Raw genomic sequence first — 27,319 nt, forward strand, 5'->3', positions numbered from 1 at the left:
GGAAATGTCATAGCTGAAAACTTTTTCCCAGTCTGTAGGTAATTTTTTTACTCTTTTGGTGAAATCTTTGGATGAGTATAGGTATTTGATTTTTAGGAGCTCTCAGTTATCTAGTTTCTCTTTTGCATTGTTAGTAATGTTTTGTATACTGTTTATTCCATGTATTAGGGCTCCTAACATTGTCCCTATTTTTTCTTCCATGATCTTTATCATTTTCGATTTTATATTTAGTCCTTTGATCCATTTTGAGTTCATTTTTGTGCATGGTGTGAGGTATAGGCCTTGTTTCATTTTTTTGCAGATGGATATCCAGTTATGCCAGCACCATTTGTTAAAAAGACTGTCTTTTCCCCCACTTAACTGTTTTGGGGGCTCTGTCAAATATCAGCTTCTCATATGTGGATGGATTTATGCCTGTATCCTCAATTCTGTTCCATTGGTCTATGTGTCTGTTGTTGTACCAGTACCAGGCTGTTTTGACTCCTGTGGCTGTGTAATAAGTTCTAAAATCAGGTAGAGTGAGGCCTCCCACTTTGTTCTTCTTTTTCAGTAATACTTTACTTATCCAGGGCCTCTTTCCCTTCTGTATGAAGTTGTTCTCTATTTGTTCAAGTTGTAGGGATAATTCTTTGATTTCAGCCCTTTCTTCTTTTTGTATGTGTGCATTTATTGATATAAATTGACCTCTGAGCACTGCTTTCGCTGTGTCCCAAAGGTTCTGACAGGAAGTGTTTTCATTCTCATTGGATTCTATGAATTTCTTTATTCCATCCTTGATGTCTTCTATGACCCAGTTTTTGAGCAGTTGTTTTTCATTTTCCAAGTGTTTGATTTCTTTTCCTTACTTTTTCTGTTATTGATTTCTACTTTTTTGGTGTCATGGTCAGAGAAGATGCTTTGTAATATTTCGATGTTTTGGATTCTGCTGAGGCTTGCTTTATGACCTAATATGTGGTCTATTCTAGAGAATGTCCCATGTCCACTAGAAAAGAAAGTATACTTGGTTGCTGTTGGGTGGTGTGTTCTGTATATGTCTATAAGGTCGAGTTGGTCGATTGTGGCATTTAAACCTTCTGTGTCTTTATTGAGCTTCTTTCTGGATGTCCTGTACTTCACCAAAAGTGGTGTGTTGAAGTCCCCTACTATAATTGCGGAGCTATCTCACTTTTCAATGCTGTTAAAGTTTGTTTTATGTATCTTGCAGCCCTGTCGTTGAGTGCATAAATATTTAATATGGTTATGTCCTCCTGGTATATTGTCCCATTAGTCATTATATAGCGTCCTTCCTTATCCTTTGTGGTGGATTTAGCTTTAAAGTCTATTTTGTCAGAAATTAGTATTGCCACTCTTGCTCTTTTTTGATTGTTGTTTGCTTAATATATTTTTTTTCCATCCTTTGAGTTTTAGTTTGTTTGTGTCTTTAAGTCTAAGGTGTGTCTCTTGTAGGCAGCATATAGACGGATTGTGTTTTTTTTTTTTTATCCGTTCTGCCACTCTCTATCTCTTTATCGGTGCATCTAGTCTGTTAACATTCAGCGTAATTATGGATAGTTATGAGTTTAGTGCTGTTATTTTGATATCTTTTTTTGTGTGTTGTTGACAGTTTCTTTTTCCCACTTAATTTTTTGTGCTAGGTAGTTTATCTTTTTGTATTGTCTTTTCCTCTTATTCGTTGTTGTCGATTTTGTTTCTGCTGAGTCTCTATTTTTTTCTTCTATCTTATTTTGATGAGTAGGATTGTTAGTCTCCTTTGTGGTTACCTTAATATTTACCCCTATTTTTCTAAGTTTAAACCTAACTTTTATTTCTTTATATCACCTTGTCTTCCTCTCCATTTGGAAGATCTATGACTACATTTCTTAGTCCTTCTTTATTCTTTTAATGTTATCTTCTTTTACAGAATGACATCACTGTTGCCCTGTTTTGAGCTTTTTTTAATCTTGATTTCTTTTTGTGATTTCCCCGTCTGGGTTAACATCCAATTGTTCTGTCCACCGTTCTAGTCTTGGGTTAGTACCTGATATTATTATATATTATCTTCTAACTAAGGAACTCCCTTTAGTATTTCTTGTAGTTTTGGTTTTGTTTTTTACAAATTCCTTAAACTTCTATTTATCTGCAAATGTCCTAATTTCACCTTCTTATTTGAGAGACAGTTTTGCTGGATATATGATTCTTGGCTGGCAATTTTTTTTCCTTCAATGCTTTATATAAGTCATCCCATTGCCTTCTTGCCTCCATGGTTTCTGCTGAGTAGTCTGAGCTTATTCTTATTGACTGTCCTTTGTAGGTGACTTTTCATTTATCCCTAGCTGCTCTTAAAATTCTCTCTTTATCTTTGGTTTTGGCAAGATTGATTATAATATGTCTTGGTGAGTTTCTTTTAAAATCTGCCTCATGTGGAGTTCAATGAGGGTCTTGGATTGAGATCTTCTCATCTTTTACGATATCAGGGAAGTTTTATGCCAACAAATCTTCAACAATTCCCTCTGTATTTTCTGTTATCCCTTCCTGTTCTGGTATTGCAATCACTCGTAGGTTTTCCGTTGATAGAGTCCCACATGATTCTTAAGGTTTCTTCTTTTTTTTTTTTAATTCTTTTATCTGATTTTTCTTCAAATATATTAGTGCCAAGTGCTTTATCTTCAAGGTCACCAATTCTGCCTTCCACTTGCTCGATTCTGCTCCTCTGACTTTCTACTGAGTTGTCTTAATTCTGTAATTTTATTGTTAATCTTCTGAATTTCTGATTGCTGTCTCTCTTTGGATTCTTGCAGGTTATTAAATTTTTCATTTATGTTCTTGAATAACGTTTTTAATTTCTTCAACTGTTTTTTCTGAGCGCTCTTTTGCTTGTTCTGCATATTGCCTGATCTTCTTCCTGATGTCTTGAAGAGTTCTGTATATTAATCTTTTGAATTCTGTATCTGGTAATTCCAGGAAGGCACCTTTATCCAGAAGATCCTTTGATTCTCTGTTTTGAGAGCTGGTTGAAGCGATCATCATCTGTTTCTTCGTGTGATTTGGTACTGACTGTTGTCTCTGAGCCATCTATAAGTTATTGTATTAGTTTATTTTATGTTAACTTACTGTATCCTAGCTTCTTGCTTTGTTTTGTTTTGATATGCCCAAATGTGTTGCTTGAGTGAGCTAGCTTGATTATTTTTGCCTTTGGAGCTCTGACATCCTGTCACCACATGTCTAGAGCTGTTATCAGGCATATAAGCTTATGAGTCCATTTGCTTTTCTTGTGTGGATTCAGCTTAGGTGTCCAGGTAGCTGGTCATCAAGTGTGTGGTATAGGCTCTGTCCTACAGTCTTAGAGGGGCAGGGGTGTTTGGCATAGGTACCAGTATCTGCTTGCAGCAGGGGGTCACGCTCTGAACAAGGCAGGGGGCTGACAACCATCCCCTGAGTGTCTCTGAGGAAAGCACATCCTTGTTCCCTAGAGCGTACGGGTGGGTGGGCTCTGCAGACGGACCATGGGCACCCAATGCTTTTGGGTGTAAGGACTGGGAGGTACCAGTTATCCTTGGACCCCTGTCACAGGTGGCTGGGTGACCTGAGTGGAACCACCAGTCCCTATGCCCCTGATGTGGGTAGGTGAGGACCTTGTTTAATAGGCAAAGCCATGTCAAATGTCAAAACACCCACCTCTCCATGCACAGCTGAAACAGTTGCAGTCTGCTAGCAAGGGCCTATTCTCCTGAAATAGGCCCACACAGGTCCATGCAGTGGAGAAAGGTACTCAAAGCCCACAGACCGTTTATGCCTGGACAGGAACTGCTTCTGTCCTGAGCTCACCAGGTTAGTGGAGCTGGCAAATTATCTTTTCTGCCTGTTGTGATTTTATTCCTTCTCCAAGTCCAGGAGTGTGGCTCCGGGCACTTAAATGGACCTATCTCAGGCCCAGGGAAATCAACAGCCACTGACGCTGGCTTGGAGGCGGGGGGCGCGGTGAAATATACACAAATACTTAGTTTTTGCCAAGAGCGCTGTTCTTCTCTGGGTCCAGAGGTGTGAGTAGGCTATGTAGCTGGCTGCTTCTACCTGAGGAAACTGCGGCCGAATGCCACTACCAGCCTGCCACAGCTGCTCCCAGGAATGGTGCCTGAGGGATCCCAATGATTAAGGTCCCGTAATTCCTCTCCGCTCCTGAACTCACTCTCCCTCCCGCTGCCGCTCAGTCTAACTTTGCCTTTGATGTTCAGGGCTCCTAGCTTGTCATAAATATAATGATTTCACTTGATTTTTCGGGTCTTTGTTGTAAGAGGGATCGCCGGAAGCATCTGGCTATTCCGCCATCTCGGCCCCACCTCCTGTTTGTTTTTAATTGAAGTGGAAGGTCTTAATTTAGCTGCACTGGAGCTGGCACAAAGGAGCCCTAGTGGCTCAGTGGTTAAAGTTATTGACTACGAACGGAACAGGTCAGCAGTTCAAAACCACCAGCAGCTCCTTGAGAGAAAGATGTGGCAGTCTGCTTCCATAGAGTTTCACAGCCTTGGAAACCCTCTGGGGTCACTATGAGTCACAATCGACTTGACGGCAGTGGGTTTGGGTAGGGGAGCTGGCATGCCCTAAGGGTGTGTGTGTTTGTGCCGCACACATACACACCAGAAATCAGGGCTGTGATCATTCCTTCTCTTTGTCTTTTAGAGAGGAAAGCAATCAATCATTGATGACAGGACAATCAGTATAAACCAGAGGTTTTCACTCAGGGGCACTATTGCCTCCTCCCCCGCCCCGCCCCGCCCCGGTCCAGAGACATTTGGTAATGTCTGAAGACATTTTTGTTGCCACAAGTTGGGGTGCATGCTGTTGGCATCTAGTGGGTGGAGGCCTGGGATGGTGCTAAACATCCTACAATGCACAGGACAGCCACCACACCAAAGAATTATCTGGCCCAAAATGTCAATAATGCTAAAGGTTTAGAAACCTGATATAAACCAAATCAGACTTCTCATTTTGTTCCACCGTAGCTCACTCTTTCTTCCCATTCACATCACAAAATGCACACACCCCTCCCTTAGCTGGCATTGGCACCACTGAAAACAAAAGAGTGGGGCTTTTGTCAGCCAGCCATGATCATCCCTCTGCCCAAGCTTGGGACCTCCCCACGGACAAGTCCTGGCAAAATTTTCTTGTACCTGTCTTCTACCTCAACAAAATACTCGAATCAAACCAAACTACAATTCTAAGATGGGCTCCCACCATCTAAGTGAAAGGCTGGAGGAGGGGCTGGGACAGAATATAAAGTGGGCGGCTTTGACCACTCTAGCTGCTTTGCTACTACAGCTGTCCTTGTTGAGGGCCTCAGTGCTCAGTTCTGTCTTCTGGTCTGCTTGCTCCCTGCAGTGAATTGGAAGATTTTGTTGAAGACTTGAAGAAAGACTCAGCATCATCTGGCCGAGTGGTTACTCTCAAAGATGTGGAGGATGGGGCGTTCCTCCTGCGACAAGTGGGAGAAGCTGTAGCTTCCCTCAAAGGTGAGCTTCTACGTGGAGAGGAGAAGCCTTAGGAATGCTTCCTGGGGTGTTTAACAACCTATCAAATACTGAAGGAGTCATTCATTCATTCATTCATTCAATGTCTGCCACATGCCAGGCACTGTTTTGGGCATTTGGGGTACATCACTGAACAAAACAGACAAATGCCCTGTCCTCTTGGAGGACCTCTTGGGTGCCATAGGATTTAGGACTAAATTATAATAATAACAATTTCTATTTGCTGGACTCTTACCATGATAACTGTGCCAAACTCATTAAAAAACAACCCTAAGGGATAGCTGACCTTAACCAAGATGTGCAGATAGGAAATGAGGCCTCAGGTCACTGTCAGTCCTGTTTGTCTGGCACTCTTCCTTGCTCTTAAGCCACTATCTCCTGAAGATGGGTGACCTGCATGGTGGCTTAATGAACTCTGTGCTGCTCAGCCTCATGCAGTGGAGGTGGGGGTGGCGGGTTGTGGCTCTGGGTTTTTCTCCTAGCGTTAACCAGCTGGTTTTGGCCTGCAGGAGAATTTCCAACCTTACAGAATAAGATGCGTGCTGTCCTCCGCATCGAGGTGGAGGCTGTGCGCTTCCTGAAGGAGGAGCCACATAAACTGGACAGTCTCCTGAAGAGAGTGCGGAGCATGACCGACGTCCTGACCGTGTTGCGGAGGTGACCGGGCTTCCAGCCAGGCTGGGGTGGCCACACGGGGGTGTGCTGGGAACAGCGGGGTTCTGTGCTCATGACTTATACCTCTTACTACCTGTGCCCAAGGACAAGCTATGGCTCCGTCCCACCCTTGAACTTTCATTTCAGTAGGAATTGAGGTGGTAAGTCCTCAGCACAGGCTTGCTACATTTGGCACATCCTAGGGCTTAAAATTAAGAAACACAGTAAACATTTTTTTAAGTCATCTTTAGGGTTTGTGTTTTTCTAATAGCGTTTTGAAGTTGAGTGGATCAAATATTTTATTAGCCTCCTTCACGTCAATGAGCCCTGGTGGCACAGTGGTTAAGCACTTGGCTGCTAACCGAAAGGTTGGTGGTTTGAACCCACAAGCTGCTATGTAAGAGAAAGACGTGGCAGTCTGCTTGCATAAATATTACAGCCTTGGAAACCCTATGGGGCAGTTCTACTCTGTCCTATAGGGCCGCTACAAGTCTGAAACGACTCTACAGCAACAAGTTTAGTTTCGGGGCTTTTTTTTCCCTTCACTTCAAGGGCAGAGATGAGCAAAATTGCCTCCAGGTAGAGTCCATATCTGACTGAGTGGAGGAAGGAATTGTACGTGTATTAAATTTTCTGATTGATCCACTCACTTCAAATTGCTACTGTGAACTTTTTTTTCAGTAGGATAAAAACCTGGTAAAAGAATTCTTCACTAAGCTCTTAGTTAAATGTGGTAACCCATCCCCAAAGCCTAAAACAAGCCACCCTTATTGAGTAGAAATAGATAGTAGCCTGGCACATAAAACTGTTCCACACTTCCTTCTCTTCCCTGAAAAACAAGTAAAAGAAATGTTTAGAACCAGCACCGAGGGATGGAGCTTGGTATTTGTCTTATCTCCAGGGAATGCAAGTTCTTTAAAAAGATGGGACTGTGTGTTTTTGAATGTTATGTGATTTTTTTTTTTTTTTTGGTCCCATAAGTCCTCAGTGGTGAGAATAATAAAACCACTTAAATAACTTTAAAAATAAAGAAATTTTATCTGCCATTAGGCTTCCCATCACAAGCTTTTACACTAATTAATTTTTTCTTAGTATCTTTTGCGTGTAACTGACTCTGCTGGGCACTGAGGAATATGCAGGAAATGGGAGGAATAAGCATGCCCCAAGTCGTCTGCTAACCGAAAGGTCGGCTGTTCAAACCCACCCAGCATCACCAAGGTAGACAAGACCTGGTGATCTGCTCCCATAAAGATCACAGCCTTGGAAACCCTATAGGGCAGTTCTCTATCCTGTAGGGTCACTGTGAGTTGGAAGCAACTCGACAGTATACTACAACAACAAGGAGCTTACAGTCCAACAGGGAAGATAAAGCAGGTGGACAGACAGTCACAGTTCAGCTCTGACTTAGGGGCTTGGGATGCTGAAGTGTTTGGTACATGTCAAATTTGGCATGCTGGAAAGACATCTCAGCAGAGCTGCCCGCTAGACACTTAGAAATGTGGAGTGAAATTCAAGAGACCTGACTAACTCAGTGTCAGGAAGGAAGGGAGGAAGGAAGGATGGAGGGATGTAGAACTGAAAGTCACCTTCATGGAAACAATTATTGAAAAAGGAAGCAATGGCCAAGGAAGAGATTAGAACGAGAGGAAAGGAGAAAATAAATCCTTGGGAAACGCCTGTATTTAAGAGGCCAGGGTAGGTAAACAGCGAAAGACACAGAGAAGTGAGTAGCAGAGAAGACATAGAATGCAATTATCTGTCATCAAATCAAAGAAAAGAGCATTTTAATAGAAAGGAATATGGAGACAGAGATGGCACCTCATTAAAAATATGGGTCAAGCGATGTCCTTGACACTCTCCTACATACATTGTAACTTTACAGCATTAACTATAGCGGCAGCCCCTAAGGAAGGCAGTATCATCATCGTTGTCATTGTCATTATTACATTTTACAGAAAATTATCTGACACTCACAATGGTGCAGTAATCTCCCCAATATTGTGTTGCTAGAACATGGTAGACTGACATTAGACTCAGGTCTGTCTGTCCCAAAGCCCATGTCTTCTCACTGAACCATGGGTGACCGTGGACAAATAGCATCACATGCCTCCAATAAGCAGCAGAGGATGAGGACTAAAAACAGCTATTAAATTTGGAAGTCACTATTGACCTTGCCAAGATGCTCAGCTGAGTACGAGTGGGGGAAGCCAGATAACAGCAGGTTGAGGGACAAGAAGAATAAGGAATCAGAAGTAGTGCATTATCTACTCTCTCAAGATGTTTGGCAGTGAAAGGGGGTTTAAGAAAGCTTTGGAGCCACAGAGCAGTGTAAATGGCAGTTAATATGTTTGCCTGCTAATTGAAAGGTGGGAGGTTTGAGTTTACCCAGAGTTGCCTGGGAAGATAGTCTTGGCAATCTACTTCCAAAAAATCAGCCACTGAAAACCCTGTGGAGCACACAGCTCTACTCGGACACACATGGAGCTGCCATGAGTTGGTGTCCACTCAATGACAGCTTGTTTGGTTCTTTTGGAAGGAAACTTTTGAAATTATAACTGAGTGTGTTTGAGGGTGAGACAGGTCAGGATCAGGTGGAAGAGTAAGAGAGTGATGTTAAAATAATACCACCCACTGCATGCTGCCACTACCCAAACAGTGGTGGAATCGCACCAGTCTCCGCCCAACAGCACCATCAGAAAGGGAAAGACAGGCCATCTCCTGGGAAAAGGACTGAAAAATCAGCTGCCAGGGTTATCTAGAGAGCAATGCAAGGGCTTTAGGAAGTTGCCATGGAAACCCTCAACCCTGAGCTGCTACTCTGAGTTTCAGAATGTTTTAATTTTGAAACAAAACCTTGCCTGGTTTTGGGATGACATAGCGTTCAAGTATGCCACAATAATAAAATGGGAGTTACTGTACATATTTTAATGGTTAACCCTGCCGTGCCTGGTTTCCCCTAGACATGTCACCGACGGGCTCTTGAAAGGTACAGATGCAGCCCAAGCTGCACAGTACATCGCGATGGAAAAGGCCACTGCCGCGGAAGTCCTGAGGAGCCAGGAGGAGGCCCCCCACACGGCAGGCCAGCCACTCCACGGCGCAGGAGTCCCCGGAGATGTGAAGTCAGAGGTGGTGACCGTGCATCACGCTCAGAGCGCGCCTGTCGTCATCCAGCCCTCTCAGCACTCCTCGTCCCTGCTCAACCATGCCCAGAACTTGCCTGGGGCGCCGGGGCCGTACCTGGCCAGTCCTCCAGGTGTCCTGCAGGAAGTGGCCTCTTCTCTGCAGCCAGCCCCTCAGTCCCCACAGATGCCTGTGAATGGTTCCACCATGCAGAGCTTGTTCATTGAGGAAATCCACAGTGCGAGTGCCAAGAACAGGGCCATGTCTATTGAGGTAGAGTCCTATTTCCATGCCTTTTAACCCCATAAAGGAGTGCAACATGTGGTCCTTTCTCTCAAGGAGTTTACAGTCTGGTTGTAGAGATAATTCATGTATGTCGAAAGGTAGATTTTTAAAACTGTAAGTGGGTTTCAGGGGGCAGTGTTGGTTCACTGGTAGAATTCTCCCTTTCCACGTGGGAGGCTCAACTTCAGTTCCTGGTCATGTGCAGTCACCACCTGTCTGTCCTTGGAGGCTTCAGTATTGCTATAATGCTGAACAAGTTTCAGTGGAGCTTCTAGTCTAAGATGGACTAAGAAGAAAGGCCTGGCGATCCATTTTCAAAAATCAGCCAGTGGAAACCCTGTGGATCAGTGCATGGGGTTGCCATGAACTAGGGGCTGACTTGAGGCCTCCTAATAACTACAAACCAATGGGTTTCAACAGCCAGATTAGGAAAAGGGTAGATCGTATTTCAGAGAAGGGTGCAGACACCTGGCCTGTAAGAAGGTGAGGCAGTGGGGTGCTGGTAAATGTTCACCCAGCTTTCTAGGGGGAAAAGTCCTGATTTGTAGCATTTGCCAATCTTCATGGTGTAAAAGCTCCCACTGTGACCAATTTTGAGCTACAATATGACCTCGTTGAGCATGGTGGTGGGAAAAAATGTGGCAGTCCCTCTCCTGAGCCAGTGTGAGCCGGCTTCAGCACGCCAGTGATATGCTGAAGGTGAGGGTTTGCCACTTGCAGCTGACTGTGATAGATAAGGAGAATCTGAATAAGCAGAGACCTGTGGTGAGGGCGTTCTAGCACAGAGATGTGCTGGGGGAAAGGCTGTGACCGTAAGTACACCCGTTTAACTCACACAGGAAGGAGGGGATAAGTCTGGAAGCAGATTCGGGCGAGCTTGCATACCAATCCAAGATGTCTTAGGGTTTATTTTGCAGTTATCAGAGAAATGCTTCTCCACTTTTCACCAGTGATAAAAACAGTGTCCTCAGGAAGCTGATCTGCAAACAGATACAGAATTGACCGAGGTAGGGGTTTAGAAGTAAGGGAACTAGATGGGAAGTTGATAGAGTATTCTAAGAGAAAAGACAGAAGCAGCCAGAATGGAAAGAGAAAACTAAATCATAAGGTCACATGACGTATAGACAAGTCAGGCTATGCTTTTAAATATTCCTTTTATCAAGAGCTGGTATCAATACTCAAACAATACATTATGCTTTCCTAGCTCTCTCCCACAACTTGTCTGCCATTCATTGATATCGATCCCCAGCAACCTGGTTCCTAACCTTCCAGCCTGTCTTGAAAGGCACTGGTGTGTTACTCGGGTTGGGCATGTTCAGTTGATCTCTTGCTAAAGCCAAGTTCATGGCTGTTGGGCTCTGAACACTAGGTAGCTTATCTCTGTTCCAAGATCAGTGACAATGCTCCTTATCTGAGTGAGCTGTTTAAAAACTGCATATCACTGCAGGGGTTGGAAAGGTAATAGGACAAATATGATTCTGTCACCAGTTCTTGGTGGGTGGGGTAGAGGAGAGGCTTGAAAACACATTCCCTCTCTGAGAATTATGACAACTCACTAACAAATATTTATTGAGCACTCTCTGGGCATAGTTGTGTGTGTATTTTATGTCTTGAGGGGGGATTATGAGTCATCTCTGAAAATGCCTTGAGGTACAAGTAAGGAGACCTGGGCCTTATTCCCAGTTCTGCTGCTGACTAGTGGGCTGAGCTTCACTGAGCCCCTGCTGTGTGCCAGGTGCTCGTAGGCACTGGGTGTAGGCAGTGAACAAAAGGGACAAATCCCATGCCCTCAAAGAACTTACCTACTGGTAGGAAGAGACATGGAATAAATATATGCAAGGTGATAATAAATGCTATGGAGAAAAATTAAAGGACGACAGGAATGGTGAAGGGGGGTGGCTGTTGCTGATACAGAAGGAATCTTGAGCAAACCTTTGGCCTCACTAGGCCTCAACCTGCTCCTGTGTGAAAGGTGTCACAGGGTGGCGTAGGACCGGGTATCAAGTCAGAGTCTACTCTATGGCACCTAACAATATCAGCCACAGGGTCCTTTCCAATTCTATGGTATGTAGTTCCACTAACCCTGATGCTAATTTCCACTCTGCCCTCCTGGAGTGACTAACATGCCCTCTCTAAGATCACAGAGAAGTGTTCTTTTTAAAAGGTACAGGTATGTAAAAATACATTGTATGTATTTTATGTATACTTTTCTAGCATAAAACTTGATGATACTTCCAGGTTATTTAACCAACCCCCTCATCTCATAAATGAAAATTTGGACCACAGGCTATATAGCAATTCTTTGACAGAGGTGGAACCAGAGCATAGAATTCTTTATTCCTAGAGAGTGTTATTTTTGTTTTTATTTGTTTGAACATACCGTCTATGATGAAAACTCAATTTCAGAAACAAGAAATTGGTGGTGGGATGTGTATCTTTGAAAATGTATTTCTGTGTCCCCTTCTAATTAATGTTAGTAGAAGTACGTAATACGTGCTCAGCGGTGACTTAATGAATGAATTGGGGTTTCTGAGCTTGCTCCTCTCTGAATGCATATCACTTGGGCTTACACAGCAGCCCATTTAGCTGCAGAAGATATGGTAGATGGCAGAAGAGTCGAGTAGCCTGAACTTGACAAAGATTGAGGTGCATATCGAAAGCCCCGGCATTATTCTACCAACATTTTAACTGTTAAACTTCCTCCTAGCCCTTATGAGCTCTCTAAACTATTAACTTTTCCTCTGGTTTTTAAACTTTCTTCACTTGCTGTTTTCCTTCAGAAAGCAGAAAGGAAATGGGAAGAGAAAAGGCAAAATCTAGAACAGTACAATGGGAAAGAGTTTGAGAAGCTCCTGGAAGAAGCTCAAGCCAATATCATGAAGTCAATTCCAAACCTGGAGATGCCGCCATCCTCAAGCTCATTGCCAAAGGGAGACACTCCAGGAGACAAGTTAGAACTTTCAGGTAAGATGTGGTCCCACGGCAGATATCTACTGAGCTATTTAGGGTGACTGTCCTTGTCCTCGGATCAGGGTTTTGCCACCAACTTAACCATGTGCTGATCACCATGACCACTTTGTCTTTTCTTAAGAATCATATAAAATTGAAAAATTGGAAGAGCAAATCCCCAGTTGTTCCCTAGAGTCTTGCTACTACTCTTTTCTTTTCCTTTTATTTTTTATTGTGGTAAAATATATATAGCATAAAATTTGCCATTTTAACCATTTTTAAGCACTAATTTTATTCACAATGTTGTGTGGCCATCATCGCTATTTGTTTCCAAAACTTTTTTTTTTTATTTTTATTGTGCTTTAAGTGAAAGCTTACAAATCAAGTCAGTCTCTCACACAAAAACTTACATACACCTTGCTACACCCTCCCAAATGCTCTCCCCCTAATGAGACAGCCCACTCCCTCCCTCTACTCTCTTTTCATGTCCATTCCGCCAGCTTCTAACCCCATCTACCCTCTCATCTCCCAACACCGTCTACCCTCTCATCTCCCTTCCAGGCAGGAGATGCCAACACAGTCTCAAGTATCCATCTGATCCAAGAAGCTCACTCCTCACCGGCATCCCTGTCCAACCCATTGTCCAGTTCAATCCATGTCTGAAGAGTTGGCTTTGGGAATGGTTCCTGTCCTGGACCAACAGAAGGTCTGGGGGCCATGACCACCAGGGTCCTTCTAGTCTCAATCAGACCATTAAGTCTGGTCTTATGAGCATTTGGGGTCTGCATCCCACTGCTCTCCTGCTCCCTCAGGGGTTCTCTGTTGTGTTCCCTGTTAGGGCAGTCGTTGGTTGTAGCTGGGCACCATCTAGCTCTTCTGGTCTCAAGCTGATGTCGTCTCTGGTTCATGTGGCCCTTTCTGTCTCTTGGGCTCATAATTACCTGGTGTCCTTGGTGTTCTTCATTCTCCTTTGATCCAGGTGGGTTGAGACCAACCGATGCATCTTAGATGGCCACTTGCTATCATTTAAGACCAAGATGCTACTCTACAAAGTGGGATGGAGAATGTTTTCTTAATAGATTTTATTATGCCAGTTGACATAGATGTCCCCTGAAACCATGGTCACCAAGCCCCCACCCCTGCTACGCTGGCCTTGGAAGCATTCAGTTTATTCAGGAAACTTGTTTGCTTTTGGCTTAGTCCAGTTGTGCTGACCTCTCCTGTATCATGTGTTGTCTTTCCCGTCACCTAAAGTAGTTCCTATCTACTATCTAATTAGTGAATACTCCTCTCCTACCCTCCCTCCCTCCCTCCCCCCTTCTCATAACCATCAAAGAATATTTTCTTCTCTGTTTAAACTATTTCTTGAGTTCTTATAATAGTGGTCTTATACAACATTTGTCCTTTTGCAGCTGACTAATTTCACTCAGCATAATACCTTCCAGGTTCCTACATGTTATGAAATGTTTCACAGATTCATCACTGTTCTTCATTGATGTGTAGTATTCCATTGTGTGAATATACCATAATTTATTTATCCATTCATCTGTTGATGGACACATTCGTTGCTTCCATATTTTTGCTATTGTTAACAGTGCTGCAGTGAACATGGGTGTGCATATATCTGTTCGTGTAAAGGCTCTTATTTCTCTAGAATATATTCCAAGGAGTGGGATTACAGGATCGTATGGTAGCTCTATTTCTAGCTTTTTAAGGAAGCGCCAAATCGATTTCCAAAGTAATTGTACCATTTTACATTCCCACCAGCAATGTATAAGTGTTCCAATCTCTCCACAGCCTCTCCAACATTTATTGTTTTGTGTTTTTTGGATTAATGCCAGCCTTCTTGGGGTGAGATGAAATCTCACTGTAGTTTTGATTTGCATTTCTGTAATGGCTAATGATCGTGAGCATTTCCTCATGTATCTCAGAACTACCTGAATGTCTGCTTTAGTGAAGTGTCTGTTCATATCTTTTGCCCATTTTTTAATTGGGTTATTTGTCTTTTTGTAGTTTTTGCAATATCATAACATTTCAGAGATCAGGCGCAGATCAGAAATGTCATAGGTAAAAACTTTTTCCCAGTCTGTATGTAATCTTTTTACTCTTTCAGTGAAATCTTTGGATGAGTATAGGTGTTTGCTTTTTAGGAGCTCCCAGTTATCTGTTTTTTCTTCTGCATTGTTAGTAACGTTTTGTATACTGTTTATGCCATATATTAGGGCTCCTAACATTGTCCCTATTTTTTCTTCCATGATCTTTATCGTTTTAGATTTTATATTTAGGTCTTTGATCCATTTTGAGTTTGTTTTTGTACTTGGTGTGAGGTGTGGGTCTTTTTTCATTTTTTTGCAAATGGATATCCAGTTATGCCAGCACCATTTGTTAAAAAGACTGTCTTTTCTCAGTTTAACTGCTTTGGGGCCTTTATCAAATATCACCTGCTCCTATGTGGATAGATTTAGGTCTGGATTCTCAATTCTGTTCCATTGGTCTATGTATCTGTTGTTGTACCAGTACCAGGCTGTTTTGACTACTGTGGCAGTATAATAGGTTCTAAAATCAGGTAGAGTGAGGCCTCCCACTTTGTTCTTCTTTTTCAGTAATGCTTTATTTATCCGGGACCTCTTTCCCTTCCATATGAAGTTGGTGATTTGTTTCTCCAGCTCATTAAAGAATGTCATTGGAATTTGGATTAGAATTGCATTAAATCTATAGATCGCTTTTGGTAGAATAGACATTTTTATAATGTTAAGTCTTCCTATCCATGAGCAAGGTATGTTTTTCCACTTATGTAGGTCTCTTGGTTTCTTGCAGAAGTGTTTTGTAGTTTTCTTTGTATTAGTCTTTTACATCTCTGTTAAGATTTATTCCTAAGTATTTTATCTTCTTGGTGGCTACTGTTCGCTACTACTCTTTATCTATAAAAATAGTAGGGAAACCGTGCTCCTTTTCGGATACTAGGACAATGCCCAATAAATTAAAATTCCCAGCTTCTGCGTTTCCCGTGAGTTTTCTGACACTTCAGAGCACCAACTGGGAGAAGATGAGCCCTGCATTTAAAACAAGAGATTTTTAGATGCTGCAGAAATAAAATGCCAGCTTTATGAGCCCTCGAGGAATATTAGATCATAAGGCAAAACTGCATTTTCTACATCAAAATTATTAAAATGTATACTTAACTAGATTATGAAAGTTAAGCATCAATGTCAATAATAATATAACCTTTTAAAAACTCAACCTACTAAATCTCCAACCAGTTACAAGCCATGGGGCTTTTTCTGATCTTAAAATTATGCAAAAAGATATTATTTTACTTGCAGCCCAGTGTATCTTTAGAATCATAGTCAATGATGCCTAGTTTGGCAACTTAAGAGTTAATTTTAAAAGGAATCACCATTTTTTACTTGGATGTGTCAAAGAACATTAATGTAGATGTGTTTTATAATCGCTGTAATACTCTCCTCCCAGATTTTCGTTCCACAAAGCCTTTCTAAAGGTCCATTCACTAAAATTCCCCCTTTATCTGCCTTAAGAGTCTTTTCTCACTTCCTTGCCCCCACCTGCCACTGTCATGGCCTCTCTAGGACCCCTGGAGGACCAGGCAACAACTGCCCATGAAGGGAAGGACCCCGGGAAGGAAAACTCTGCTTTCCCAAAGTTCCCATGGAGAATTTCCAGTGGATAAAGTTATCCACCTCATTACATTTATATCTTGCTTAATTTTATTCTTGACATTATATAGTTCTCATAGCTATCGCGCCATGTGATTGTAAAACAACAAAAATATAATGTTACATTTGGTTAGCTTATCTCATTTGGGCTTTTATTCTTTCATATTAAATATATATTTATATATATATTTTTAATTATCTTCCTAAGTTTGTTTAGTCATTTAAAATCCTCTTTAAAAAACCCACACACACACACGGCCTGATTTTTTTTTTTTTTTCCCAGAAAGATTTCATTAATATATCAGTTGCCGTCAAGTCAACACCGACTCATGGCGACCCACATGTGTATCAGAATAAAACCATACTCTGTAAGGTTTTTCAGTGGCTGATTTTTTGGAAGTAGATTCCCTGGGTTCCTTCTGAAATGCTTCTTGGTGAACTCAGCCTCATTAACTGTATCACCCAGGGACTCCCGAGTAATACACCCAAAAAAACCCACTGCCATCAAGTTGATCCCGACACACAGCAACCCCACAGGGTTTCCAAGGCTGTAAATCTCTACAGAAGCAGACTGCCACATCTTTCTCCTGCGGAGCCACTGGTGGTTTTGAACCACCAACCTTTTGGTTAGTAGTCAATCGTTTTAACCACTGTGCCACGAGGGCTACCGTAATATACAGTGATATCCAGACCACCATAAATATGTAAGGGGACTATTAACCGAAACCAAACCTGTTGCCATCGAGTCGATTCCAACTCATAGCAACCCTATAGTACAGGGTAGAACTGCCCCATAGAGTTTCCAAGGAGCACCTGATGGATTCAAACTGCTGACCTTTTGGTTAGCAGCCATAACACTATAACCACTACACCACCAGGGTTTCCAGGGTGTCTATTATTACCTATAAATGTCGGTTTCTACCATTTGAATTTATTTGTCCTGGATGTTACTGTTTTCATGTATTTTTGTTTACCAATGAGGTAAAATTCTAACGTTGGAGTTTCAAAAAGCATCTATATTTTCTCTTGTGTGAACTGTCTATTAGATAATAACAACAGATGGATAATAGTCAAAATAACTGAGAATTGATGGGAAATTTGGGGATTTCCTCCACAGCTGGAGCCCTGGTGATGCAGTGGTTAAGAATTCAGCTACTAACCAAAAGCTTGGCAGTTCGAATCCATTAGCCGCTCTTTGGAAACCCTATGGGGCAGTTCTACTCTGTCCTATAGTGTCGCTATAGTCAGCAACGGGTGCCACCTCAGTCACACACTGAAGGAGAGAACTGTACACACTCTGGGGCTGGTGAGCCTGGACAGATCCCTAGGGGGCACTGGAAGCTGAGGCAGCCACCGGAGGTTGGACTGTGGCTTTTGAACAAGCTGTGTGGTCTGATGTGCTGTTGCCCTAAAACCCACCTCCCTCCTGAGTGAGGCAGGAATCATTCTCCTACAAATAATCACCAGCATCTAGCCCTGATGATTTACTCAACTCTTTGTTACAATTTTAACTAGAAACTCCTCAAAAATCTCCTCTAAACAGCTCTGTCCTGATTTTTCAGAAAAGGGAGGCGGCCATGTCCCTAGACAGAGAGTCCTGACAAAGGTCTTTTAGAAACTCCAGACTCTGAACTTCTGGCTCTTCTGCTTTTCTGAGCTCTTGGATAGACTCTCAGTGGGGAACGTTGATAAAGGAAGGGCAGGAGTGAGGCTGCTTGTTTGTGTTTTGATGAAGCAATGCCTTTTCCTACTTGGAAACCTTGGTGGTGCAGAGGTTCAGAGCTATGGCTGCTAACCAAAAGGTCGGCAGTTTGAATCTACCTGGCGCTCCTTGGAAACCCTATGGGGCAGTTCTACTCTGTCCTGTGTGGTCGCTAGGAGTCCAGATCCTCTTGATGGAAATGGATTTTTTTGTGGGGGGAAGGATAAGCTGATTGGGTACCTCCATCTCCTAACCTTTGATGCCAACTCAAGCTTACAATTCTATAATTTCTGCACTCACTGCCTCCTTTTTGTTAGTAAAGAACCTTTTCCCACCACATAAACATGACAAAAAAATCCACTTTCTCCCTGGCTCTGTTCTTTATTCTCATTTGTGTCCCATTTTCTATTTTTTTCTGACATTCCCCTTGCACAGATACCTTCTGCAAAAGCTGTTTTTCAGACCAGGGAATGGAGGTTTTGGAGGCCTTGCAGAAGGGTCTGGATTTGCCTTTAGGCTTTCTGGTCTTTCATCTTTCCAAGTAATACTCAATTTTCTTGCATAACAAGAAATTCATTTAATAATAATAGCTATTCCTTGCATCATGTTTACAATATGCCAAGCACTGTTCTAAGTGCTTTGTGTATACCCAAGACCAAATCCATTACCATCAAGTCAATTTCGACTCATAGCGACCCTATTTGTAGAAAAAAAAAAAATTTTTTTTTTTTTTTTGTATAGTAAGTCATTAATCCTCACAATAATCCAGTGGAGGAGATGCTATTATAATCCCCGTTTTATGGATGAGAAAACTGAGGCACAGAGAGGTTAAGTAACTTGATAGGGTCTTTCTGGGATTTACATCTAGATAGACTCCAGAGTTGATACTCTTAATCCTTGCACTATGGAAAGAAGAGAGAGATTTTTAAGTCAGATCAGGTCTCTGGGTGGTGCAAACGGTTTGTGCTCGACTACTAACTGAAAGGTGGGCAATTCGAACCCACCCAGCAGCACCATGGAAGAAAGGCCTGGCAATCGCTTCCTACCATGCTGTGCTACTCTATAACACTTGGTGTTGCTATGAGTCATAATCGACTTGTCAGCCATGGGTTTAATTTTTTGTTGAAGTCAGATTGTGTTGAGTTTATAGAAATACATTGTACTTGCGGGACATTATTTTGAAAAGAGATTATTTTTCAATGGTGCACTGTTTTCCAGAAGACTCTCCAAATTCAGAACAGGACTTGGACAAGCTGGGGGGAAAGTCCCCACCCCCTCCACCCCCGCCCCCACGACGGAGCTACCTGCCAGGATCCGGGCTCACCACCACAAGGTCGGGCGATGTGGTCTACACCAGCAGGAAGGAGAACACCACTGCGAAGGTCTGATGGGCTAAGTCTGGGAAAATGGTCTCTGTGCTTCAGTGATGCTCTCGGACAAGATCCTCTCTGTTCTCATTTAGAACGTACAAAGTAGTGAGGCAGAGGAGAAAATGAGAGAATCAACTAAATAGATATCCAGGAAGCGCACAGATGGGGAAAGGTCAGCCAGCGTTACTGGATTAGACTCAGCACCAGGAGTTTTATCCTTACTTGACTTTAGCTGCAACAATGTAAAATGCAAATCACAAACTACCTGCCAAGCAGGACATCACAAAATGAAAAATGGGGGTAGCAGGGGAAGCAAAAGAAAACCCATTTTTCAAAGATAACCTAGATTAGGTAACACAGAAAGATGTTAAATGAGCTTTAGTTTCCATTTACCTTTGCAAGGTTTGTCTTTTATGTTAAATATAAAACATTATTTCCAAGGAGACATAGTACGGGAGGGGGTTCTTAAGTGCACTGAATGTTGAGGAGTTACATTTTTATTATTAGTTGTCAGTCTGTTCACCAAAATGACATCTTGTGCAAACAAAACTCAAACTGAATGCAAAGGGATAAAATAGGCTTTCAGCAAATTTAAAGAGCCGGGAAGCCAAGGTGCTAGCCCATGAAGGAACATATGCTCTTACGATCTGTCACTCTTTTTGCCAGCACTTCAGGAGTCTTAAACCAATGTCTGTGGTTTGACTCTCCCATAGGCAAGCAGTGAAGATGCCGGACCAGCCCCACAGGCCAGAACCACAAAATGTCCAACAGAGGAGCCTACTTCTGCCTGGACCCAAGCCCCACCACCAGTCACTACCTCCTCCTCAAAGGATGAGGAGGAGGAGGAAGAAGAAGAAGGAGACAAAATAATGGCAGAACTACAGGTATGTGGAAGAGGCGACCGATAACAGCTCCCTGTCTTTCCATCTGGGACTCCGGACACACCTTTCAGATTCATTAGGTAGAGAGGGCTGGTGAAGAGCCCAGTGGACTGGAGACATTTAAGCTGCATCTTTGCCCATGACCTCCATTCCTCCAAGATGGCGCCGACCTAGGTTCTTTTAAACTCATGTGGGGAGTGACCATCTCACAAAACAACTCAGGAAAGTTAATTCAAAGAATCTATTGCAAGCTTTCCCAGCTCTGGCTGGAAGGATTTACTTTCCTTTTTTTCAGTCCTAATTTTTTAACCTAAATTAATCTCTATCTGTATATCTATATTTATAATTAAAAAAAAAAAGAATGGGGTACAGGAGCTATATCCAAAGCTAATTCCACTTTCAAATCATGGATGTGTCTGCCCTAGGTTTATGTTCTAAGAACTTGTCTAATCAGAGACATACACAATTTCCTAGAATACAGTCCATTTGCAGGGTATTTCATGTTGACCCATGCTTATTACGGAGTTTTTCTGCCAGTCAGATAGACCACAGCCTCCGGAGGCTCCAGAGTATCTTGCCTCTTCACCAGCGTGGTGATGGGTTTGTGCAGGCCCATGAGTCTGCACTTTTCATTTGGAGAAGAGAAAACTTTAAAACCACATCACCTTAACTGCAGCTGTCCTACTCTGGTTTCCATGGTAATGACTGCCAAAGTTGGCTGCTTGGATTTAAGAAGAAAACAGGGCTGTTAGTTGATCTGTCACGTAGGAGCCAGTTGAAGCCTCTCGCTAAAATGAATAGATGGACCTGGGACATTCCTCAACCAGTTAGACTGTGTACAGGCTTTTAGAATGGTTGGAGTTTAACTGATAGGATGCACAGATTTGTGAAGTTAGTGGCTCATGAAACAGTTGAAAGCATGGAGACATCCATCTCTCAGTCACCCAGAGGACCTGGGTGATGATACTGGGGTGTCAGGGCTGCTTGTTGATGGGGATTGGCGCTTTTCCTAAGGTGTTTCAGGCAGGTTCTGGGGTTATTGTATGTGTCTGCCCTCTAATCATGGAATTACGAGGTGAGTTATCATGACCCAGTTTGGTTCAAATGGATGACAAAGCGCTGAAAACACACACACACACACACACACACACAATGTTCATTCCAGCTCTCAGTGACTCCACGTGTAACAGAGTAGAACTGTGCTCCACAGAGTTCTCAATGCCTGGTTTTTTGGAAGTACATTACCAGGCCTTTCTTCTGAGGTACCTGTGGGTGGACTTGAACCTCTAACCTTTCAGTTAGCAACCAAGCACAGTAACTGTTTGCACCACCCAGGGACTCCAACAAAAAGAAATTTATTCCCTCACAGTCTAGGAGATTAGAAATCCAAATTCAGGGTGCCAGCTCCAGGAAGGGCTTACTCTCTCTCTGTCAGCTCTGATGGAAGTACAAAGTAGTGAGGCATACTCCAACTCTGTAAAGCTTTCAGTCAAACAGGGTGTTATGGATTGAATTGTGTCCCCCTCAAAATGTGCAACTTGGCTAGGCCGTGATTCCTAGTAGTGTGTGGCTGTTCACCGATCTGATGTGATGATCCTATATGTTGTAAATTCTAACCTCTATGATGTTAATGGGCAGGATTAGAGGCAGTTATGTTAATGAGGGAGGACTCAATCTAAGGATTAGGGTGCTTCTTGAGTTAATCTCTTTTGAGATATAAAAGAGAGAACTAAACAGAGAGGAGAGGGATCTCATGCCACCAAGAATCAAGAACCAGGAGAGGAGCGTGTCCTTTGGACCCAGGGTCCCTGCACTGAGAAGCTCCTAGACCAGGTGAATGTTGATGACAAGGACCCGACCCGCCAAACCAGAACATCTGCCTGTGGCCAGTGGGCCCTTTGCCTCTGCAGGCTCTGCAGCTTGACCTGCGTCAAGACAAGGAGAGGCTGCAGCCCCCTCCCAGAGCAGGGGTGGAACAACCTCCCATTCTCCTTGTCACCGGGCATCAGAAGAAACCACGGGACTCTCAAATCCAGACTAACAGCCCAAAGGAGGAGGCTAGTGGCCTTTGGGAGGCTTGGGTCAGGATAAGCCAAACATCCCTGGAACAAGCTAGGACCAGTGCATCCAAAGAACAGCAAGAAGGCTGGTTTTAAATACAGTTTCTGGGTGAGGCCTGGGAAAGAGTATTTAAAAACAAACAAACACAACACCTGGGTGATACACAGTCCAGGTGGAAAACCATGGATTTCAATGAGCTTGGGTCTCTCCTGCTCTCGTGATCATATTGGCTGGGTATCCACCAGCTGCCCACCTTCCTTCCTGCCCCATAAAACAGAAGCCAAACCGGTTGCTGTTGTGTTGATTCCAACCTATGGCAACCCCATGTGTTTCAGAGTAGAGCTGCTCTATAGGGTTGTCAATGGCTGTGATCTTTCAGAAGCAGACTTCCAAGGTGCCTCTGTGTAGATTTGGGTCCTTGTCCTGGCAGGAGGGCTAACAAGGTATGGATAGGTTAGAATTTGAGCACTTCACTCACCACTATTCCCTAACCACCAAAAATAGAGCCACAAGCCACATACTCCAACTCTGTAAAGCTGTCAGTCAAAGAGGATATCAAAGATATCAGACTTCAGGGGAGATCAGTATTCTCAAGTTTAGGGCTGAAAGTGAATGGAAAAATGAACTATTTCTCTCAGAGGGGCAGTGCAGGGTTATTTACATGCCTAAAGGCCTAGACTTCCTTGATTTTTAGTGAATGTTCACTTCATATGGGGGCAGTTCTACTCTGTCATATAGGGTCACTAGGAGTCAGAGCCGACTCCATGGCAGTGGGTTTGATTTGGTTTAGTGCTTTGTTGGAGTCCCTGGGTGGTGCAAACAGTTAACACACTTGGCTCCTAACTGAAAGGTTGGAGGTTCAGGTCCACCCAGAGGCACCTCAGAAGAAAGGCCTGGCAATCTACTTTCCAAATATCAGCCTTTGAAAACCGATCACCTTTCAGTCATTAGCCTGAGCACTTAACTGTTTGTACTACCCAGAGACACTGCCCTTTAGACACAGCCTATACTTTCTTGTGTGTCTCTCGGCCTGGGCACCAGATGGACTCAGCGGTCACATGAACTGGCCATTGCCTCCTATAATGATGATCCTTAGTTTTCCAAGACCAGTCTGTAGGATTCAGGCAGCTCCTAGGCCACGCAGAACCCTGTGGCTGCTGAGAACATCACTGTGTTTATTCTATCGTGAGCCTCAGAACATATTAGTAGCTGTTAGTAGACCAGAGACTCAATCAGTAAGGACTGCTGTTATTTGAAGACTTGAAGGTTTAAAATGTCTTGTGGGCTTCTCTGCTGTTATTTCCATAAAGCTGGTAAAAGGAAAAGAAATAATGGATAAAAATGAAGGGAAAGAGAACTTCTTGTTTTGTTTTCGTTTGTTTACATTCAACATTAAAAAAAAAAAGTCAAGCAACAAGGCCTACTAAGTGCGAACACTGGATAGGGAGAGAGGTGTTATTTTTATGGGCACTGCATTTAATCTTGGCACGGCCAAGGAAGGTAGGGAGCCCTTGGCCCCATGCCTTCTCCCCAAGCCGGCTTCGCAGACAGAAGGTCGAATGAGGAGCAAGTTTTCGAGGGCTTGGGGTCTGCACGCCTCTGGGTTCTCTGTTGCCCTCTCTTCTCCTCAGTAGCAATTGGATCCATGTTAACCTCAGTATTTTAATTCCTTAGGCATTCCAGAAGTGTTCCTTTATGGATGTAAATTCAAACAGTCATGCAGAGCAGTCTCGGACTGACGGTCACGTTAAAGACACTAGGCCCGGGGCCACAGTCCCACCCAAGGAAAAGAAGGTAACGTGGCATCACACACCTGCCACATGCTCTTGACGGCCCTTCTTTCCTTGCCCTGACACTAACATGGCTGTCCTGTGCTTGTCCTTCTCTGCCCTGCTTCTTTGCTTCTTGCCTTTTTTTTTTTTAAACTAATGGAGACATAGGTTTGAGTTTATAGCAGAGATATCTGTTTCAAGTTTGCAGCATGAATGCTGTGTCCCTGTGCACAGCAAGCAGCAGCGTATGCAGAATTAAAACAACATCTTCCCAAACTGAAGAGTAGATCAAACACCAAACCGAACCAGTCTCCATTGAGTCAGCTCTGACTCGTGGCATGTGTATCAGTAGAACTGTGCTCCATAGGGTTTTTAATTGCTGCTTTTTCAAAAGTAGATTGCCAGGACTTTCTTCCAAGGCACCTCCAGGTAGACTCAAACCAGCAACCTTTCAATTAGCACATTAACTGCTCACACTACCCAGGGACTCCCTTTCATGGTTCTCTAGAGCAGCAACAGGAAAAACAGAAATAGCAATCAAATAAGTAATGTTTCTTCTTATTTTTAACATGTCTTCTGGACCAAAAAGAATTTATGTTTAAAATAAGTGAAAGCCTTGGATTCAGACAGAACTAGAGACATGCCAGCTTACCACAAGTACATATCCTCAGAGAAACATACAAATATGTATTCGTACCTGTTTAAGGAAGCCAAACAGAATTTTCTGTTAAGGATTGCACATTCTCAACTTGTACCTTCCAAGATATTAAGCTCAGTATAGATAAAATAATCTAAAATTATCTGAAGTGCTAAAATATACTTCACTGCATTCTAATGGTTTCAAAACAGAGGACCAGGCTCCGAAAGAAATTCTATTGCCATTGCATAAATACACTAGGGAGAAGACATTAACCTGAATGTTTGAACTTCAAATTTAAGTTGGATCTAGAGCTTTTGTGATTTTTGGATATAGAGCTATTTCATTTTATTAAGCCTGTGTCTAAATTTCAGGATAAAAAGTTTATAATGTCCAGCTCAAGTCATAACATTTTTAAGCAGGAGCTTATATTTCAAAATGCAAACTAAAGCCACACAAAGTAGCCTATAATTCTAAGTAAGCCCAGTGGGTGAGATACAGAATCATAATATCTGAGGGCTATGCTAGCATGACTGTTCAAGAGAAACAATACTGGGGCTTCCAACTCCGAGCCCTGAGGAGTTGCTCCTGCCAAGGAGGCCCAGCTCCCTCCTCCGGTTCACAGACACCATAGAAACCTATGACACCTGCCACTCAGCTGACATATGAAACATGTCAACAAGGCATGGGGGGGGGATTGTTATTGATACATCTTTCTCATGAAGAAAACCTCCTACCAGTTTGAATTGAGCCCACAGACTCACATTGGATATACATTGCAATTTCAGTATGTAGAACTTCCTTATGTGGCCCTGTACAAACCATCCTATGGAAGGGCCTGGTATAGCCTAAGTTCCATGGCATACCCTGGGCCAATGTGGCTATTTCTGTCTAAAACATTGACTGAGAACTTGGAACATCTCAAAGATCCTTCTGGAACAATCGTCTCCTCTTAGAATTTTTATCATTGGCTGCAAAGTTGCATGAAATTCTTTGCCCTGTGATTAGAAATCCCAATCGCATTTGTTCCAGTTAATAAACAGATCTTTACTGAGTGTCCAGCTCTGACTGGGATCGATCACAGATCCTTACTCTGGATAACCATACTTAGGGAATCAATCTACTTCATCATAAACATGAATATCGAACTTGGTCCCCAATTTTTGTCATTATTAATCTGTTCCTTAACTATCTACCCACGCTTCCATGAATCAAATGTTTTCTTAAAATTTTTCTCCTATCAGAAAGCGCCAGCCCAGTATGTCACTTTTATGCAGTTTTTCTGTAACTGTGTCTCTAGTTTCAGTTTATTGTCTATGCATTTTGAGTATCCTTTGCCAGTTGTCTAAACAATCCAAATCTTGGGGCCTATAAACAGATATTAAAGAAGCATAATTACCTTTAGGTAGATTCTTAACTCCCTAAGACTATCAAGAAATCATTGTGGAATTATATGAAGGTTGTGACCAAATTACTCTTGATAAAGTTGGCGCACTTGCTTTGATACATTTAATCTTTCTTCTAGCTCGGTGATAAAAATGATAGGTCACATAATACCTAAACTTGGTATTTTTGTCTGAGTGACTATTAGAGAATCCTACTACTAAATCAATTTTAAAACATGTCAATTACAGACTGGCATTTGAAATATTTTAATGATGAATATGACCAAGCAGAACAGATGCCAGCCCTGACCCCCAGTAAATGGGACCAGCCAAATATCAACTGTGTGTGTGCCTTCTCTAGAGTACATGGCCAGTTCCTTCTTTGCTTCAGGGGATAAACTCTCACTCAAGTATGATAGCCTAACCTCCATGTTTAGAGTTGAAACCAAAGGCCGAGGTCTTACTTGTTTTTCTTCCTAAAACCTCTTTCTAGATGTGGTACTTGTAATCTCAATTTAAAGCCCCTCAAAAGAAATTATGTTGTCCAACTGCAGCAGCTGAATCGTTGCATTTGATTGGGGTCTTTGGAGGTGCCACGGGAAGTTCAACAGGAGGGGTTAGGTGGCCAATGCACTTACATCTTCCACAGTGTTCCCAGTGATTAATACTGACTTTGTTGTTCGTGTGTTATTCCTTGAGTATGTGTGAACATTCTTTCTGTTTTTAGCCAGGGCAGTAGGATTGTTCTGTGTTGACTTTGTCACTGCCTGGATTGTTGTGCTTTGTTATGTTGTAATTGCTTTAACCAAATGGCCTTCATTGGGGTTGTGTTCCCACCTCTCCCTGGGCTTCTGCAGCAAGAAGAAAGGGCAGTAGTGCTTTGGAAGGGACAAGGCATGGCTCATGAGTAGCGTGTGGCAGGGCTTGAAGCTACGGACAGACCCCTGCTTGAAAAGCAGTGTTTCCCGGTGGAGCATGCTCAATGCCTACACCCCCACGATGGGGTCCTTAAGTCCTGACTCTTGGTGAGACCCTCAGAAATGCATCTCCACCCTGCATCAGAGAATGTAGAGAGTGAAAGCAGAGTCAACATGCCACCGTCTGAGCATCTAATATCTGTTTTGTAAATGTTTAGATTATATATTGGCAGCATTTATAAAAAATAATCACTATAAAATAGGATTCGACCATCTTGGCTATTTCTAGTTTGAAAGTTAGTTTGATAATTTTAAATCTGTCATTTGACCAGGAAGAGATAATGTTTTTTTTTTAATCTCAGAGTACCACTCCCAACCAACACAAATGTCCTTATAGGACAATTT

The 27,319-nt window shown here is 42.7% G+C and overlaps 1 protein-coding gene across 3 annotated transcripts in view; it reads left to right on the forward strand.

The window, feature by feature from the left end:
* Nucleotides 1-27,319, forward strand: part of KIAA1217 (KIAA1217 ortholog) — a 399,876-nt gene that overhangs the window by 366,476 nt on the left and 6,081 nt on the right. For all 3 annotated transcript variants that reach the window (XM_023548864.2, XM_010590674.3, XM_010590677.3), the window contains 7 exons: nucleotides 5,356-5,486; nucleotides 6,014-6,161; nucleotides 9,119-9,554; nucleotides 12,347-12,530; nucleotides 19,110-19,273; nucleotides 19,975-20,145; nucleotides 23,878-23,997. In XM_023548864.2, the coding sequence (XP_023404632.1) occupies nucleotides 5,356-5,486; nucleotides 6,014-6,161; nucleotides 9,119-9,554; nucleotides 12,347-12,530; nucleotides 19,110-19,273; nucleotides 19,975-20,145; nucleotides 23,878-23,997 (1,354 nt within the window). The remainder of the gene's footprint in view (nucleotides 1-5,355; nucleotides 5,487-6,013; nucleotides 6,162-9,118; nucleotides 9,555-12,346; nucleotides 12,531-19,109; nucleotides 19,274-19,974; nucleotides 20,146-23,877; nucleotides 23,998-27,319) is intronic.

Source organism: Loxodonta africana, chromosome 4, assembly GCF_030014295.1.
Source record: "Loxodonta africana isolate mLoxAfr1 chromosome 4, mLoxAfr1.hap2, whole genome shotgun sequence".
NCBI lineage: Eukaryota > Metazoa > Chordata > Mammalia > Proboscidea > Elephantidae > Loxodonta > Loxodonta africana.